The following is a 19,399-nucleotide window of genomic DNA, read 5'->3' as shown; positions in this document are numbered from 1 at the left end:
CTTCCACAAGGTCCGAGGTTTTCCGTAAGCCACCTTTCGGGATTTGTGCTGGTCAGCATGATCCTTAAAGGGGATTTTTGCAGGCTTATAAATAATTTGATTCATATATAAATATTTAACCTTAATATTTTAAATTTTGAAATTATTCATAAATTTTAAATTCTGTCGAAGTTGGCACTGGTCAGTGTGGCTCCGATGTAAATTCAAATTAAATAAATTAGGCTCATCAAAGATATACATCCTTCTCGTCAAGTTAATTTTTATTCTAAATCATTTTGAATTCTCCTGGTCAGGAGGTTCAATTAATTAAAAGCTTATTTACTTTAATCCGAGAGCATACCTCTGGTCAGAGGGTGTCTTTTAAATCTGATAGCTTATATAGTTTACTTGTCCGTTTTAAAGTCTGAGTATCCGGAACGTTGAGGAAGGTTTATGGTTTCTCTTATTTAGGTTTATATTAGATGTAATTTTGAAGCAGTTATAATAGGTGACCGGTCGAGTATACGTTTTTCTAGAAATTCATTTAATGTAAAAGTCTATGGTTTGGTTTTTGCAATGTGAGTAGCCAAAAAGGGTAGACATAGAGTCCCCTATTATGTTAAGGAATTCCACGTGGACATTTGTAATTTGTGGCCGAGATATGACTTTGATATTGGGTAGAGAAAGGCTCCCCTTATATTTTGTTATGAATATTTTTGGGGGTTGACCCTGAAGATGGTAGTTTACCTCATGAGTTCTAGAGAACATAATGCAGATGTGAAAATATGACAAGCACGAATAGAAATTTACGGAAAGATGTTATGCAAATTTTTCTTTGGTTTTGGTTAATAGTAATTTTGTCGAACTTTAGTTAATAATTAGTCACCGTTAATTGAAACCAAGCTACAGCTGTGTTAGTTCTATGATGGGATATGGACATGTTATATGAGAGAGTGCTCTCTGTTTTTTATGTTTACTCAATAGAAAGTTTTGACTATATTATGGAAGTCGTTATGATCTAAATTTTATCTTGACATTGTTGTAGTTTTCCTTTTGATCAGAAGTTTGTATATTTTTCTTCTTTTAACTTAACTATGTTGGGATTTGTGAATAAGTTGATCAAGGTTTAGACGGAGAACCTTCTCTCATGTTAATTTTGGAAAGTTTATTGGAAATTTGAGATGTAAATAAATTTGTAATCGCTAATGGGTATTTCCTTCAGAGTAAATTTAGTTTATAAGTTCAATTTAACTGGCCTCCTTTTGGTTTGATGAGGTGTCCCGCCGTCACTGGTCAGTGAGGCGGAGTCTTTATCAATCCATAAGACGTCAGTTTTGATTATGCTGATTTCGCTCGCGACTCGCATGTGTATCCTCACTGGTCAGTGGGATGCGGGTGTGATCACGGCGGAAATTTAGGCGTAAGGATGGTTACCTTATTTTAGAGTTCTTAGATAAGTAAGCATAAATTATTAATTTTATTATATTATTATTCAAAATCAGACCCTTACCCGAACCTTCAGATGCGGACTCTTATGACCCGCAGGAACTGAGAATTAGTCGTGGCATATATTATAACAGAAAGATAATTGGTAGGCAGCGACGCCCGGTCTTGGTCTTTCGAGGGGACGGAGTCTGTGCGTCGTGTGCTAGGCAACGTGGGCCAACCAAGCTTATCGTTGCACATAATGTAAACACACAGTCACACCAACCATATTGCGCAAAGGGAAGGGCCGTAGTAGTAGAACTCAATATCGTTGTGTACATAAAATGTAAAGATGTAATGGTCTGTGTGTGTGTGTGTGTGTGTGTGTGTGTGTGTGTGTGTGTGTGCGCGCGCGCGCATTCCCTGCCTGGTGCGGCTGTGGGGGTTCACCCATCCTCTAATAAATGGTTACCTGGGAGCAACCGTGGGGGGGGGGGGGTAAAGTCGGCCGGAGCGTGGTACTGATCACAGCACCTCCGCAAATTGCCGAGAATGTGAATGTGTGGCCTCCTTCCGACAATCCCACCTATTAATTCTATCACGTTCTTAACGTTTTTTTAAAAATATTTTGCACTACTGACACAATATGTATAATTTCAAATATAAACACTTTGGTTCGAACATTTCACAAAACGAAGCAATATATCCATTCAGTTATTGGATAGGAAATTACTTATTTCATACGTAATTTTTCTTATGAGCCCGGATCCATGCTACTTCCTAAGTTTGAGATTTTAGTTCCAAAAAAAATATTTTTAAACGCTCAATGGAAAAATTGTATTTCTTAGAAACCAGAGAAATACAGTTCAGAGCTGCTGTTAGATGTGTTACGTTTGAACCCCTTGGTATAAGTGGAGGGAGGACTTTCATAATTTGTAAAATACTCATTTAATATGACAGGAAACTACTTTTGGGCCTGCCTTTTACAAAATAGTGAAACTCAAAGTTTTATCGGCACTTTGTATTAGTAGATTTAACTTTTGTAGTTGCAATTCTTGTTAACCACTTTAAATCGGAAATAGATACAGGATTTTGTTTGGAGACATGCAAGACCCAGTGTGCAATAATACTCAAGATACCCAGGAGGATTATAAGCATATATCTTACCATTTTTGATAATTTGTTTCTGTGTAACTACATAAAAACTTGTAAAAAGGCATTGTAATAATCAAGATTTTGCTCTGTTGGGATTTACAGAGCTGTCCTGTCATGGCTCTATGAGCGTCCCACATTTGGCAGAAATGGGGTACGGTTGGTGGACTACTATGTGATCCTCCCAGCTAGATCCGAGGGATCCGCTGACCAACAGGGTTAGGCGTAGAGATGACAACTCTGCACTGTAAAAAGACATGTCAAGAAACAGCAATATGAGGCCATGGATGTTCCCAAGGTAAAATATTCCGGAGGTAAAATAGTCCCCCATCTGAATCTCAGGGTGGGAACTACTTTTGGAGGTCCCTGGACTAAGGATAAGATTTACATTAGGCACCTGGAATGTTCTGAGCCTTTACCGGCCTGCGGCATTTCAGTGTACAGTTAATGAGATAGTTAAGTATAAATTAGATGTAGTAGCTGTCCAGGAAGTTAGGTGGCCAGGAGAAGGGAATTGTAAAACTAAAAATTATACTCTTTTATATGGTGGTACTGAAAATCATAATTTTGGAACAGGCTTCTTCATAAATAATAGAATTATCTCTGCTCTTATAACAGTGGAATTTATTAATGATAGGATATCATATGCAGTTTTACAGGGTGTAACGACCCTGCTTGGTCGCCATTCACTCATTATTAGACCCTGCGTGGTCGCTATATTCTTTTTAATCGGATGAAAGAGTTAAGCGGAATGTCCCTGCGAGGCGTACGCTTTTAGTTTAAATGTTTTCTGTAAACGTTTAACGGTTCCACCTCTACGTTTACTAGTTTTACTCATTATTAGATCCTGCGTGGTCGCTATATTCTTTTTAATGTTATCAATTATTGTCATTTACATTGTTCAACGTGTTGTTTACAATAGCAGAGTCCTGCGAGGCTCATTATTAATTGTATTGTCTGAATGCACACAGTTTTAGTTTATATTGTCACGTGCATCTAGTGATTTTCCCACTAGTGATTTCTCAATGTCAAAACCTTGATATTCCTCAGTACGAAGTTTGCAATATGTAAAAAAATGAGTTAGCAACGCGTACTTGTAGTTAAAATTTTCACCACCCATGCGCCACCGCGAGTATAAAACCCAGCGCAGCGAGGCCGGAGCTCAGTTGGCTCCCGGATGTCAACTGGCAAACATCTTGGGAAAAACCGGCCATCCAGCCAGAAGCCTAGCAGCCATCCCAGAAGGAAGGAAGGAAGGAAGGAGGAAGAAAGAAGAAGAAGAGCCTAGCAGCAACCTAACTACCCAGTCTAGGTGCCAGGTTCTACCTGCCTGGCTTGTCTAGGAGCACCTAGACCTCCTTCCTAACCTGCCGCCCTTGTACAGGAGACACCGGTCGGCTTGCCGATTCCTAGCTAACGCCGGGGGTGTCGCGGCATCCTTAAATCCTTTACCCAGCGCCCGCTTGTCGGAGGTGCCGGCTGGCTACGGCCAGTTCCTAGCTGTGGTTGGGGGCACCGCGCACATACTACTTTCTCTTACAGGGGAGTCCGTGACGTCAGCAGCGCCCTAAATAAAATTAGGTCCTTATACTCCCCCTGGCGCCTCACTGCGAGGAATAAATTGAATGGTCCCTTCCCCCCTTTTGAATCCAGAAGTGGTGAATGCACGTGTGTGGTAAATGTAAATGCACTTAAGTGATAAGGTTAAAGACTAGTGTGCTAACAGACTTTCTTACGATAAGTTTATAATAAACATATATATATATATAAAGCTGTTGTTCACGTTTTACCCAGCAAGCCTTGAGATATCTAGAATCTGTGTTCAACGACTGGTAAGAAGTTAGCATTTATGGGTAGACTTTTGCCGTCCTCCTAATTGAAGTGTTTAGAGTGTGGTGGGACGTTGCAAAAGTTTTTGGCGCCATAACGTGGGGCCCGACATAACAGTGCAATTAAGTGAAGTCAACCGAACCGTGCATTAAAAGGACTGTCCAGTGAAAGTGAAAGTGTGGACTGTTTAAACATGGACCAAGAATTTACTGGAATGAACCTGAGAAGTAGAGGGAGGAAGACCTTGGATTCAGAGTCTGGATTTGGTTGCTGTGAAGAACTGGGAGAAGAGGCAGCGTATTTCCAGTGTTGCCAGTGCCAGCGCCAAATTCACTGGAGCTGTGATGGAAAAGATGTGGCTACCTTCCCCGCTGTAGGAGTTAAATGCCAGACGTGTGAATCTGTTCCGCAGACCCAGGTAGCGGAGACCGCAATACAAGAACCAAGTCCGCTGACCAACCCCCCATCAGACCATGGGTTATTGGAATGGTTAATGAAAGATAGGGAAGATAGAAAGAAAGAGAGGCTTGAAGATGAAGAGCGCAGGAAGAAAGAGAAACAGGAAGAAGAGAAAGTGCGCAAAAGAGAGGCAGTTCAGGCTGAAAAGCTGAGAAAAAAGGAACTGATAGAACTTAGATCCCTAATAGAGTTTCATGAAGAGAAAAGGGAGCTAGAGAAACGAGAGATTGAAGAGAAAAGGGAGCTAGAGAAACGAGAGATTCAAGAGAAAAGAGAGCTAGAGAAACGAGAGATTGAAGAGAAAAGAGAGCTAGAAAGAAGAGAAATTGAAGAGAAAAGGGAAAGAGAATTTGAAACTCTCCGAGCTTTAATTGAGAGCCTAGAGGAAATAAGAAAGAAAGAAAAAGAGGAAGAAGAAGCCAAAAGACAAAGAGAAAAAGAGGAAGAAGAAGCCAAAAGACGAAGGGAAAAAGAGGAAGAAGAAGCCAAAAGACAAAGAGAAAAAGAGGAAGAAGAAGCCAAAAGACGAAGAGAAAAAGAGGAAGAAGAAGCCAAAAGACAAAGAGAAAAAGAGGAAGAAGAAGCCAAAAGACAAAGAGAAAAAGAGGAAGAAGAAGAGAAGCGTAGGAATGAACTGCAGGCCCTCTTTGCCCAGCAGAGGACTGACATAGAAGGTCTTAAGGCCGGAGTAGAAAGTATTCAAATTACTTCTCAGCAAGATATAGTAAAGGTTGAGGAAAGATTAAAAGGGGTACTTCAGGAAAAACTGGAACCATTATCTCAGTGGCGCGGACAAGTAGAGATTACAGTGGAGTCCATTGAGAAAGCTGTCCAAAATTTGGGAGAGAAGACCGAATCCATAGAGAAAGTCGTGCAGGAACAGAAGGAAGTGATGGAGTCAATGACCGCAACTCTGCGGAAGGACGTAGAGCAGGCAGCTGAAGAGAAGGTGAATTCTCTTAGGGTAGAGACAAGGAAGCTTGAAGTATCTCTGCGAAGAGAAATGGAAGATCAGACAGGAACATTTGTTCAGAGGGTAAGCGAACTTCAGGTTCAGTTCCAAAGATTGAATGTTCAGCCAGAACCAACTCCAGATGTTCATTCCAGCCCTTTTACTCCGGATAGAGATCTGAATCCGGATGCTACTCCTTATGAGCCGCCCAGGTTAGCTGAGAAACCTCTATTCGCTGCCAACAGAATGAAGGCTGACGGAAGAAAGACGCCTCGATACGATGATACTTCAGATGGCTCGCCACCTAGAAGAAGGCCAGATTTTAAGATGCCTAGAATGGCGGATATCGCCCACATTCCTAAATTTAAAGGCGACATTGAGGCTCAGTCAGCTGAAAAATATCTTCGGGAGCTCAACGTCAGCTTTGAACTTATGCAGGTACCCGAGCATTATAGGCTAGAGTTGCTTCCTAGAGTCTTCACTGATAAAGCTGAACACTGGCTTGCAGGAAATATTGATAGTTTCGTGAATTATGCTGACTTTTGCGCCAGGTTCAAAGAAGAATTCGCTTCTGAGAAGGCTAGACAACGGCAGCTAACAGCTGTGAGAAACAGGAGATATTCCAGACTTGTCCACGAAAGTATGGAGAGCTTTGCCTGGAGCGTTTATGCGGCCTATAGAAACCTGAGTGATAACTTTAATGAGGGAGAAGTACTTAATTTGATCATCGGACAACTTCCTTATAGAATGCGAAACCTTTGTTTAGCACATGCGCCCAGAACGGTAGATGACCTAACTCATTTCCTGAAGGATTTTGAAATCTATGATGAGCCAGATGCATGGAGGAACAAAGATGAACCGAAGGGAAAAGAACAGAATCCCTCAAGGAACTATAAAATCCGGAACATAGAAACGAGGTCAGAAGGTAATTATCAGCGCACTCAACGTTTCACTAATGAAAGAGGAGGCAGGCGTGATTTTAGAAGAAACTCTTTCCGACCTTACCAAAACCAAAGACGTAGATCTCCTGACCCAAGAAGGATCCGTGAGGGTAGAAGTAGCCCTAGTCCTCCGAGACGACGATTTACGGGTGAGCAGAATGTGATTCGCGGACCTCCCTCTCCTAGACAAAACATTACATCGGAGCAGGAGCAGGCCGTAGAAACCGCGCGAGAGTTTCATCAAAATCAAAGGTCCCAGTCTAGCCAGACAAACTAGGACCTTGTCTAAATGCTACGTTCCTGTTTAGGCAAGGGACTTCGATGGAGCGGCCCAAATTAATAGATAAAGATGTCCAAGAGTTACTAGTAAATTTCCAGCTAACAGAAACTGAAGAAACCAATTTACAAAAGGAATTGAAGTCTGCAAGGGAATCTAAAATTAGATACAGATCTCCAGTTGTGCAAGCTAAATTAATGGACTTTACAGTAACCTGTGTGATTGATACTGGCAGTGAATGCTCGATCCTTAATTATTCAATCTGGACTAAGTTAGTAGATAAGATACCTGGCATACAGATCCAGAAAGTTCCAGAGGTGCGATTGATAGATTTCTCTGGAAGTCATAAGAAGCGTGTATGTGGAAGCAGGCGTGTGGAATTAGAAATTGGTGGTTTAAATTTCAGTACTGAGGTTTTCATCTTAAAAGGATTTGGAACTGATCTTCTGTTAGGAATGCCTTTCTTGAAACAGCACGAGGCTGAAATCAACTTCAGGAAAAATATGGTAACGCTGTCGTTCGGGAAAACTTCTGAGCAGAGAGAGGGGAATCCCTTAAATATTGATATAGTGCGGTATATCCAAAGAATTCAAGATGAAGAAGTGGATTGGATGTATAAACCCACTGACCTCAGAGAGAAGGTCCAAACGATAAATATTTTGCTCGATTCCCAGAAACAGGAGTTATTCAGTGTGCTGCTGCAGTATCTAGAGGTATTCTCTGAGAAACCAGGAACCATGGAAAGTGCTGAATGCGAGATCGTACTGAAAAGTTCTGAACCAGTTTACCGCCACCCATACCCTGTACCGCTTTCCAAAAGGAAAGCTTTGGAAAAGGAATTAGATCTTTGGAAAGCTTGGAATATCATCCAACCATCTGTGTCTCCGTATCTGAACCCATTATTAGTGGTCGACAAGCCTGACGGAAGTGTACGGCCTTGTCTGGATTTTCGTCAACTCAATGCCATCATGGTGGTCCCTAAGAGCTCCGTTCCACCAATTGACGAATCTTTACAACGATTCCGAGGATCACGATACTTCACTAGTTTGGATCTGGCCTCAGGTTACTTGCAGATTCCCCTAAGAGCAGAATGTAGAAAATATACAGCCTTTTCCTACAAAGGTCGTCAATATGAATTCCTAAAGATGCCCTATGGCTTATCGAATGCAGTTTCTACTTTTGTATCTGTTATGCACCGTGTGTTTGGACCTGAGACTGAAAGTTATTTAACGGTGTATATTGATGATCTCCTTATTTTTGATTCGGATTTTCCAAATCATTTAACACACATAGAAGAAGTTCTTCGCAGACTGGAAGAAGTCGGTCTCAAGGTGAAATTAAGAAAATGTAATTTTGTGAAAGGAGAACTAGTGTATCTCGGACATTTAATCTCTGGTGATCAGATCAAGGTAGATCCAAAGAAGAATGAAGCCATTCTAAGGTTCCCTCGCCCTACTAGTAAAAAGGACGTTAGAAAGTTTTTAGGACTAGCAAACTGGAGAAGAAAATTCATAAAGAACTTCTCTGTGAAGACAGAACCTCTGGTGCAGCTGCTTTCCAAAGCTACCAAATGGAATTGGAGTCCAGCTCAAGAAGAAGCTTTTTCTCAGTTAAAAGAAGAATTGGTAAGTACTCCAGCGTTAGTGCAGCCGGATCTAGATAAAGAGTTCTGTATTCAGAGCGATGCCTCAACTAAAGGTTTAGGGTGCATCCTATTTCAAGAGCAAGGAGAAGATAAAGCTGTTGTTCAGTATGCTAGTCGAAAATTAAAGAACAATGAAAAGCATTATTCAATTCATGAGCTTGAATGTTTGGCCATTTTATTTGGAGTGAATAAGTTTGAAATTTATTTGAAGGGTAGACATTTCAAGATTTATACTGACCACCGTGGATTAGTATGGCTACAAAACTCTAAGAACTGGAATTGCCGTCTTACTAGATGGTCCCTCAGATTGCAGTCCTACTCTTTCGAGATTAATTACATCCAAGGAAAAGAAAACTTAGTACCTGACGTGCTTAGCAGATATCCAGCGGAAGATGAAGATGTGGAACCAGAAACCAGAAATTTCCATGTGAACTACATCTGGCAGGAGCGAGATGAAATAGAGGAGGTGGAAAGTTGGATAGTAGCTCAAGAAGCTGATGACTTTTGCCGGCCTGTCATCAAAATCCTAGAACAAAAGGAAAAGCAAGATTCGCCTGCAGAAACAAAAGTTAAGAAGTTGTACCAAAGGTATGGTAATCTTTTGTTTAGGAAGAGTTCTGGAGATGAAGTAACGTGGAAGTTGTGTGTTCCAGAAAAGTTCAAGGAGAAAGTTAAGAAAGAAAATCACGACGAGCAGGGACATTTCGGCCTAGCCAAAACCTTAAACCGAATTAAGACTCGTTATTTTTGGCCAAAATTGAAGGCAGATGTAGTTAAGCATGTTAGAGATTGCCTCACGTGTGCTAAGACTAAGATGGATAAACTAGGAATCCTTAAGGACAAGCTGCACATAAATCAGAAGGATCCTCACCAGCTGCTGTCCATAGATTTAATTGGAAAGTTACCTTCATCTCAGGGATACCAATACATCTTGTCCCTGGTAGACGTTGGTACAAAGTTTGTCTCAGTTTATCCCTTACGGCGAGGGACTGCAAGAGAAATAATAAATATAATGGAGAGAGGATACTTTTCCCACTTTCCCAAAGTTAAGGCCATCTTGTCAGACAGGGGTACCCAGTTTACTTCAGGACTATGGAAGGACTACCTTGACCAGAAAGGCATAAGATATTTCTTCACGACCGCCTACCACCCAAGCAGTAATACAATCGAAAGGATGAATCAAGAAATTGTAAGGTTACTCAGATTGTTCTGTCATCGTGAACATCAAAGTTGGTCTAAATTTTTAACTGAAATCTGTTGGCTACTCAATAATTCGGTATCTGAAGCCACCGGCTATGCTCCTTCAGAATTATTCTTCAACAGACCCGTTCCTAACGAAGTCCTTGATCATTTCAACTGGCCTATCAACGAAGTAGACCCGCAAATCTCCAACTGGAATCAAAAGCTGTTTCTAGCCAAGTCCAAGGAGCGCTCGAGAAATATCAAACGAAAATTTAAGACTAAAGGCCATGCGCTCGAGCTGCACGAAGACGACTTGGTTCTTGTTCGAAATCATAAGCTTAGTTCGAGGAAGAATAAAACAATTGCTAAGCTCTTCGAAGTGTATATTGGACCTTATTTAGCCACTGATCTTCGGAACAACACAGCAATGTTAGTTCACCCCAGGACCAGGCAACCTGTCGACCGAGTCAACTTCGACAACCTTCGCCTCTACAGGTGTTCATCGGAGCGAAGAAGAGAAGTGGTAGAGGAAGAAGATGACCTAGTGACTAATGTGTAGGAGAAACAGATTCTTATTACTGTCATTTTTTCTATTGAATTTTAAATCAATGTTTCATGAAAATTTTTCATAAATTTTAAGATTTAAATTTCTTCAAAATTTTCGCCCGAGGAAGGGGCATATGTAACGACCCTGCTTGGTCGCCATTCACTCATTATTAGACCCTGCGTGGTCGCTATATTCTTTTTAATCGGATGAAAGAGTTAAGCGGAATGTCCCTGCGAGGCGTACGCTTTTAGTTTAAATGTTTTCTGTAAACGTTTAACGGTTCCACCTCTACGTTTACTAGTTTTACTCATTATTAGATCCTGCGTGGTCGCTATATTCTTTTTAATGTTATCAATTATTGTCATTTACATTGTTCAACGTGTTGTTTACAATAGCAGAGTCCTGCGAGGCTCATTATTAATTGTATTGTCTGAATGCACACAGTTTTAGTTTATATTGTCACGTGCATCTAGTGATTTTCCCACTAGTGATTTCTCAATGTCAAAACCTTGATATTCCTCAGTACGAAGTTTGCAATATGTAAAAAAATGAGTTAGCAACGCGTACTTGTAGTTAAAATTTTCACCACCCATGCGCCACCGCGAGTATAAAACCCAGCGCAGCGAGGCCGGAGCTCAGTTGGCTCCCGGATGTCAACTGGCAAACATCTTGGGAAAAACCGGCCATCCAGCCAGAAGCCTAGCAGCCATCCCAGAAGGAAGGAAGGAAGGAAGGAGGAAGAAAGAAGAAGAAGAGCCTAGCAGCAACCTAACTACCCAGTCTAGGTGCCAGGTTCTACCTGCCTGGCTTGTCTAGGAGCACCTAGACCTCCTTCCTAACCTGCCGCCCTTGTACAGGAGACACCGGTCGGCTTGCCGATTCCTAGCTAACGCCGGGGGTGTCGCGGCATCCTTAAATCCTTTACCCAGCGCCCGCTTGTCGGAGGTGCCGGCTGGCTACGGCCAGTTCCTAGCTGTGGTTGGGGGCACCGCGCACATACTACTTTCTCTTACAGGGGAGTCCGTGACGTCAGCAGCGCCCTAAATAAAATTAGGTCCTTATACTCCCCCTGGCGCCTCACTGCGAGGAATAAATTGAATGGTCCCTTCCCCCCTTTTGAATCCAGAAGTGGTGAATGCACGTGTGTGGTAAATGTAAATGCACTTAAGTGATAAGGTTAAAGACTAGTGTGCTAACAGACTTTCTTACGATAAGTTTATAATAAACATATATATATATATAAAGCTGTTGTTCACGTTTTACCCAGCAAGCCTTGAGATATCTAGAATCTGTGTTCAACGACTGGTAAGAAGTTAGCATTTATGGGTAGACTTTTGCCGTCCTCCTAATTGAAGTGTTTAGAGTGTGGTGGGACGTTGCAAGGGTAGGTGGTGTAGAATTATTTTAATAAACATACATGCACCAACGGAAGATAAAGATGATAATACTAAAGATGTTTTTTATAAAGAGTTAAAACAGGTCTTTGATAAATTTTCCCAGTATCATATGAAAATTCTGTTAGGTGACTGTAATGCACAGATTGGTAAGGAAGAGACATTTAAACCCACGATTGGTAAAGAAAGTCTTCATGAATTAAGTAATGATAATGGTATAAGATTAATTACTTTTGGAACCTCAAAGAATTTAATTGTGAAAAGTACCATTTTTAAACATAAAGATATCCATAAATATACCTGGTCTTGTCCATATGGTAAAACTCATAACCAGATAGATCATATTCTCATATATAAGAGAAGGCATACTAGTATAATTGATGTTCGTTCACATAGAGGTGCTGACTGTGCTAAATTAAGAGACAGACTCGCAGTGATAAATCATAAGCAACAAAATCTAAAAGTTATAAAATTTAATACAGGTAAATTTGCTGATGAAAGAATTAAGAAAGATTACCAAATTAAACTGTCAAATAGATTTGATGTTTTGCAGGATTTAAATGGTGATGAAAACATAAATGAAACAGACGTAAATAAGAATTGGGAGCACATACGTAATGCAATAGAATCAGCAGCTAAAGAAACTATAGGATACCATAAACCAAGAAAAAGTAAGCCATGGTTTGATAACGAATATCTAATATAAATAAGAAATCAGGCTAGACTTAGGTGGTTAAATAACTCTGATGATACAAATGAAAGCAATTATAATAGATAAAGCGAGAAGTTAACCGCACGTTTCGAAGTAAAAAGAGAGATTACTTGAAAAGCAAAATGAGTGAAATTGAAACAAACAGCAAAAACAAAAATATCAGAGATTTATATAAAGGTGTAAATGAATTTAGAAAGGGGTGGCAACATAAGGTAAATTTGATAAAAGATAAAAACGGTGATTTTTTGGCTGATCCAAGCGATATTTTAAATAGATGGAAGAATTATTTTAATGACCTCTTAAATGTTCATGTAGGAGATAAATCAGAAGTAAGTGAAGTTCACACAGCAGAACCTTTAGTTCCAGAACCTAACTTGACTGAAGTTAAAGATGCTATTAAAAGGCTAAAGAATAACAAAGCAGCTGGCATTGATTTAATACCAGCAGAGTTAATTGACTATGGTGGAAATTCGTTAATATGTCAAATTCATAAATTAATTAGTTTAATATGGAATAAAGAAGAAATCCCTCAACAGTGGAAATAATCCATAATTGTTTCTGTGTTTAAAAAAGGTGATTAAATGAACTGCAAAAAATACCTTGGAATTTCTTTGCTCTCAACAACATATAAAATATTATCTAACATTCTTTTAGCAAGACTAACCCCATATGCTAATGAAATTATAGGTGATTATCAATGTGGATTTAAACGTAACAGATCAACTACAGATCAAATTTTTCACATCAGACAGACACTTGAGAAAAGGTGGGAATATAATCAAAATATCCATCAGCTATTCATTGATTTCCAAAAAGCATATGATTCAGTCAAAAGAGATAAATTATATAATATATTAGTCGAGTTTGGAATACCTAAGAAGCTTGTTAATATGATAAAAGTATGCACCAATGAAACAGACAGTAAAATTCGTGTGGGTATTAATGTGTCTGACAAATTTACAATTCATGATGGGTTAAAACAAGGAGATGCATTATCTCCATTGCTCTTTAATTTTGCCTTAGAATATGCTGTAAGGAAGGTAAAAGAAACTAACGAAGGACTAAAATTAAACGGTGTGACTCAGTTGTTAGCATATGCAGATGATGTAGACTTATTAGGGGATGATATAAATACAATTAAGAATAATGCTAAAATATTTTTCAAAACAGCTATAGATTTGGAAGTTAGCAAAGAGAAAACTAAATATATGCTTACAGGCCGAAACCAAGTGTTATGTAATAATCAAAATCCAATTATTGATAACTCGTTTGAACCAGTTTCCAAATTCAAGTACTTAGGAATAATACTAACAAATGAGAATGATATTAAAGAGGAAATAAAAAGCAGGCTTAATTCAGGGAATGTATGTCACTTTTCTCTTCATAAACTTTTGTCTTCTCGTTTAATATCTAAGAAAATAAAAGTTAAAATATACAAAACAGTAATTTTGCCTGTATTATTATATGGATGCGAAACTTGTTCCCTTACATTGAAAGAGGAACATAAATTGAGAGTATTGGAAAATAAGATTCTTAGGAAAATATTTGGACCTAAGAGGGATGAGAAGACAGGTGAGTGGAGAAGGTCACATAATTTAGAAGTACATAATTTATATTCATGTCCAGATATTATTAGAATGATTAAATCAAGAAGACTTAGGTGGGCAGACCATGTGGCACGAATGGGAGAGGAAAGAGGAGTTTACAGGATTCTTGTTGGGAGACCTGATGGTAAGAGACCAGTAGGAAGGCCAAGACGAAGATGGATGGATAAAATTGAGATGGACCTAAAGGAAATCGGTAGGAATGGAAAATAATATATAGATCTTGCTCAGGATAGGGACAGATGAAAGGTCTGTGTTGTCTGCAGCGATGAATCTTCGGGTTTAAGAAGGCTAGAGAGTTAGTTAGTTAATATTAATTTAGCACTGAAACTCCTTTGATAAATTCATCTGATTTTCGTTTCATATGCCAGTCATCCATAATGTTACGCAAGAGTCCGCTACTAGCATTCCTTGGCTGATGAGCTGTTATGATTATGGATTTAATTACTGGAAAAGGACTTGCATCATTGTAATTGGTAGCTTGAGGATTTACATAGACAAACCATCTGCAACATGAGAAATAGGGGATAATGAAAGGCCGCTTGAGTGGGATAATGGTGTGAACTGGAGGTTGATACTCCCTACTCTTATGACTATCATTTGCTTCAAGGTAAGTTGCTGGGAGTGAACTTTAACGTTCAGAGCATTTGCAATGAATTCAGTACAGTGTTCATCTCCATAATTGCTGTGGTAACATCTGTCGGTCGTTGTGCCCCCTTTGATACTTGTCTTTTCCTTTCTGAAATGAGTCATTCGAAGATGTACGCCAACAAACTAGTACGCTTTTGCTGTTAAACCAATAGCTTTGGGTGTGATGCTTGAGACAGGCCCGTCCCTAGGAAAGGGGCCTTCGGGGGCCATGGCCCCTCCCCTCAAACCATGAAATATTGAAATGTGAACATATAAGAAGCCACGAGAATAACATCTAAGATTTTTCAAATTTGTGAAAATTTCAATTTTGGCTTTGCGTAAATGAATGTGTTTGTTCTGTAGAGAGGCAGGCTCCAGAAGTCTGTATTCTGCATTATTGGGTAGTTTTATCTTTATAAATATTGATTTATTTTATTTATTTAATTTATTTAAATGTGTTTTTAAACTGCCGAGAACAGCTTTTCAGCCTTAATACCGCAGTATTACATGTTACATGGTTACAAGGTTACATATTTCAAGGTATCCTAAACCACAGTATTGGACAAGAGAGAATTTGAAAATATTTAGCAAGACATAACCTAAAACTACTAGAATTTTAAAAATGCATAAAAATATACAATTGTTATATTTCAACTATAGAACTATAAAATAGTTCTTAAATAATTATCCTTATATATGAAGTTGAAATTGTTGTAACGACGTTATCACTATCTATCTCACAGTATTCGAATTATAGCTGTTTTTGAGATACAGAACATAATTGTTATTTTTGTAGTTCTTATCAAGACATAATAATTCACTATTTACTCTCAAATTGTATGATTTCACCTTAAGCGATATCATACGAAGGAGTTTTGGTACTATATATTTTCCCTCCCAGATTACTTCCATATAAGATAAAATTCGCTTTTCAGCTCTGACATCAAGTCTGTCTATTTCTAGGTGATTCAGGAGGTTATCATACTCATAATAGTATTTGAATAGCTTGAATTTGTAATATATAAATGTGATAAATCTGTTTTGTATTTTTTCTATTGATTGTTTCATCTTAGCACTACATGCGTAATACCAAATCAGAATATTGTATTCCACTATAGGTCTGACAAAAGTTGTAAACATTAAAATTAGAAATTGTAAGTTGTTTGAATAACTCCATTTTTTTATAATATAGGTACATTGCTTTGTTGCTTTATTTATGATGTGATTAATATATTCTTCAAATTTTAAGCGTCTGTCCAAAATAATGCCCAGATCTTTAATGGATTTCACATGTTTGATGATATTATTACTGATAAAATAATTAAAAATTTTGAAGTTTTCTTTCCTAGAGAATGATACAGATGATTTTAATGAATTTATGGTCAATTGGTTTGCATTAACCCAATCATAAACTGAGTTAATATCATCCTGAAGTTTCTCATGAGAAATTTTATTATCAATTTGTAAATATAATTTAATGTCGTCGGCGTATGCAAGATATTTGTATGTTTTATAACATATTCAATATCATTCAAAAATATATTGAATAGTAAGGGCCATAAGGGCGACCCTTGAGGAACACCTCTTGACACATTTCCAGGGATGGAGAAACTAGACTTAAATTTTACTCTGAAAGTTCGCCGAGACAAGAAACTCTTAAACGAGGAACAGTACAAAGGAGGGAGCACACCCATAGTTTGCCAGTTTAGTTAACAGAACTGAATGGTTGACACTGTCAAAAGCTTTGGAAAGGTCTAAGTAGATTACATCTGTTTGTTTACTATTGGCAAAAGACTGAGTAAGGTCTGAGGACAGTATTGATAAATTAGTATTCGTAGATCTTCCAGAAACAAAACCATGCTGAGATGAACTTAAAATACGTTTCATGTTAAAAGACAAAGAGTTACCAGACTACCAGCAGTGGGGGCGATTAGGAGGCAGTTGCCCCTGCGCTATGGCCTCTTAATGCTGAGTCTTGTTTACCAAGACCAGTTGGAGGCACATAGTGGTTCGGATACCACTTTAAACTGTATGTCCAGTCCCGATTAGTATATCTGTGAATAAATGTGGACCTAAAGCAAAAACTCAAACTGTTCTACTAAGAGAAAGTAAATTGTCCTTGCCCCAACTTTTGGAACCCAATCGGCGATATTGGCTACCAGATGAAAATGTCTTGTTGAATCATTTTTACCAGTTAAATCTCCGGTGTCACCTCAGGGTGACAGGCAAAATGATGGTCTTGTCCGCCGTTGTATTTGCACTTTGATACTTTTATATTGTGGTGGAAACACTAACAGGCTTTATGGGAAAAGCCTTCGTCAAGGTTGGAGTACTTTTCCCCCTTTCAACACGCCCAGGTCACGTGTTCGAGTCCTTGTTTTTCGAGCTGTGCATTGTCAGCGTGAAGCTTTTAACACTTGCTGGCTCATATTACATTTTGTGCGCCAGCTAGGAACATGAAACAACTTTCATTTCATTACGAAAGGTCCATACTAAGCCTAAAATTTGCGTCCTTTTTTCCCCATAGAAGTGAAAGTCCAGATTTTTATTCTTTTTTCATGGAAATTTGGGGGTCACTGCCCACCCCAAACCCGTCTTTTTCACTTTGGCGTTCCGAATTGTACACAGTTGCATGCCCTGGTGTCTTAGCTTCAAAACAAAACTTACCTGAAGCAGATTGGTCCAATAGTCTACAAATTATAACGTTTCCCCGAAATAAGCGTAAAAAATTAAAAATCACGCTGAAAAGCCTCGGCAAACCCACCCGGCGGTGTAAAGCACATTTCGAATTCTTTATTGTAATAATAATTAACTAACTAACTAACTAACTCTCTAGCCTTCTTATACCCGAAGGTTCATGGCTGCAGCAACACAGGCCTTCCATCTGTCCCTATCCTGAGCAAGATTTATACAGGGTGTTCGGAAATTCTCCTTACAAACTCCTAGGGCTAGTAGAGGGGACTGAGTAGACAATATTTGGAATAGAAACCCATGTCGGGAAACGTACCGTTTTCGTGCTACAACCATGACAATGTGTCGGGTATGTCTGTGCTGGTATGCAACCTGGTAGCCAGTACATGATGTCAGAAGATCATCTCATGGCACGTGACGTCTACCCTGCCGCTGTACCCAGCCAGGCTAACGGGTGCCGCGTACTTGATCTTCCTACAGGAAGTATTGGCCCTGTTCTTGAATGCTGTGCCATTGAACGTCCGTCAGGAACTGTGGTTTCAGCACGATGGCGCACCGCCTCACTTTACACGTGAAGTTCGGAGACATCTTAACCGAAGATTCGGGCAAAGGTGGATAGGCCGAGATGATCCAACCACGTGGCCCTCACGATCGCCGGATTTAACGCCATTGGACTATTTCTTGTGAGGTCGTATGAAGAGTATGGCGTACGAGACTCATATAGAGACAGAGGAAGAACTGCTGGCACGAGTTCTGGTCGCTGCACAAGAGACTGACGGGACACCGATGTGATGGAGCGAGTGTACCGGAAAATGATTCGACGGTATAATGTGTGCAACGACGTTGGTGGTCGTCATATCGAGCCACTGTTGTAGTTGAGCAGCGCCGAATGCGACACATCCAGTGCATAAGACAGAAACAAATTGTTACGTTCCACTGTCGATAAAAGTGTTATTGTGATCAATGAATAGTGTGTTTCTTTGTTGTTCCCTTGGCATTGTTACCAAATAAATTTGTTTGTATTGTGTACTGAGTCACACATCATTCAATTCTGTATCTTACGTAACACCTCATTTGACATGGTTGTAATAAATGATTATACTTTAGGTCATCAGGTGATCTTCTGACGTCATGTACTGCCTACCCGGTTGCATACCAACACAGGCACATCCGACACATTGTCATGGTTGTAGCATGGGTTCCTATTCCAAATATTGTCTACTCAGTCCCCTCTACTAGCCCTAGGAGTTTGTAAGGGAAATTTCCGAGCACCTTGTATACTCTTTTCCATCCCTACCGATTTCCTTTAGGTCCATCTCAACATTATCCCTCCATCCTCGTCTTGGCCTTCCTACAGGTCTCTTACCATCAGGTTTCCCAACAACAATCCTGTAAACTCTTCTTTCTTCTCCCATTCGTGCCTCATGGTCTGCCCAGCTAAGTCTTCTTAATTTAATTATTCTAATAATATCTGGACATGAATGCAAATTATGAACGTAGTTCTAAATTATGTAACCTTCTCCGCTCACCTGTCTCCTCATCCCTATTGTTATAATAATTGCTAATACTTATCATTTACTAAACGTAGAATTATCGTGGCTGTTCAATGGTGCTGGCCCCTCCATAAAAATATCCTGGGTACGGGCCTGGCTTGAGATGTTTGTTTCCTGGGGCGATCAGAGCACATGAAGAAGAATAATAAACCCTTAGAAAATATCGCATACATTTCGGACCTTAAGAATCTCAAGAGTTCATAAAACGGAAGTCTGTAATTATAATTCTGGCTATGAGGACTCAGTTTTCACTTGGCAGCGCCTTGACTTCCAGGACGTTTCGTGTGTGGTCTTTTGAGGTGCAGACAGGATGTGCTAATTTGAAAATTGGAGTGTCTGTGTTTTAATAGTAGGTATGTTGGAGAAAAAAACTGAAGACACTATTAGTCGACGTGGGAGAGTAGGTGTTGATCTATCTCGATTTTA

The 19,399-nt window shown here is 39.5% G+C and overlaps 1 protein-coding gene across 1 annotated transcript in view; it reads right to left on the bottom strand.

Annotated features, from left to right (window-relative positions):
- The window catches only part of LOC145978752 (uncharacterized), a 56,009-nt gene that overhangs the window by 15,334 nt on the left and 21,276 nt on the right, over window positions 1-19,399 (bottom strand). The window contains exon 6 of the mRNA XM_083111562.1: window positions 9,023-9,186. Within this exon, the coding sequence (XP_082967688.1) occupies window positions 9,023-9,186 (164 nt within the window). The remainder of the gene's footprint in view (window positions 1-9,022; window positions 9,187-19,399) is intronic.

This window comes from Lepisma saccharinum, chromosome 25 (genome assembly GCF_977018435.1).
Source record: "Lepisma saccharinum chromosome 25, izLepSacc3.1, whole genome shotgun sequence".
In the NCBI taxonomy this organism is placed as follows: domain Eukaryota; kingdom Metazoa; phylum Arthropoda; class Insecta; order Zygentoma; family Lepismatidae; genus Lepisma; species Lepisma saccharinum.
This window is presented reverse-complemented; position numbering and strand designations above follow the sequence as displayed.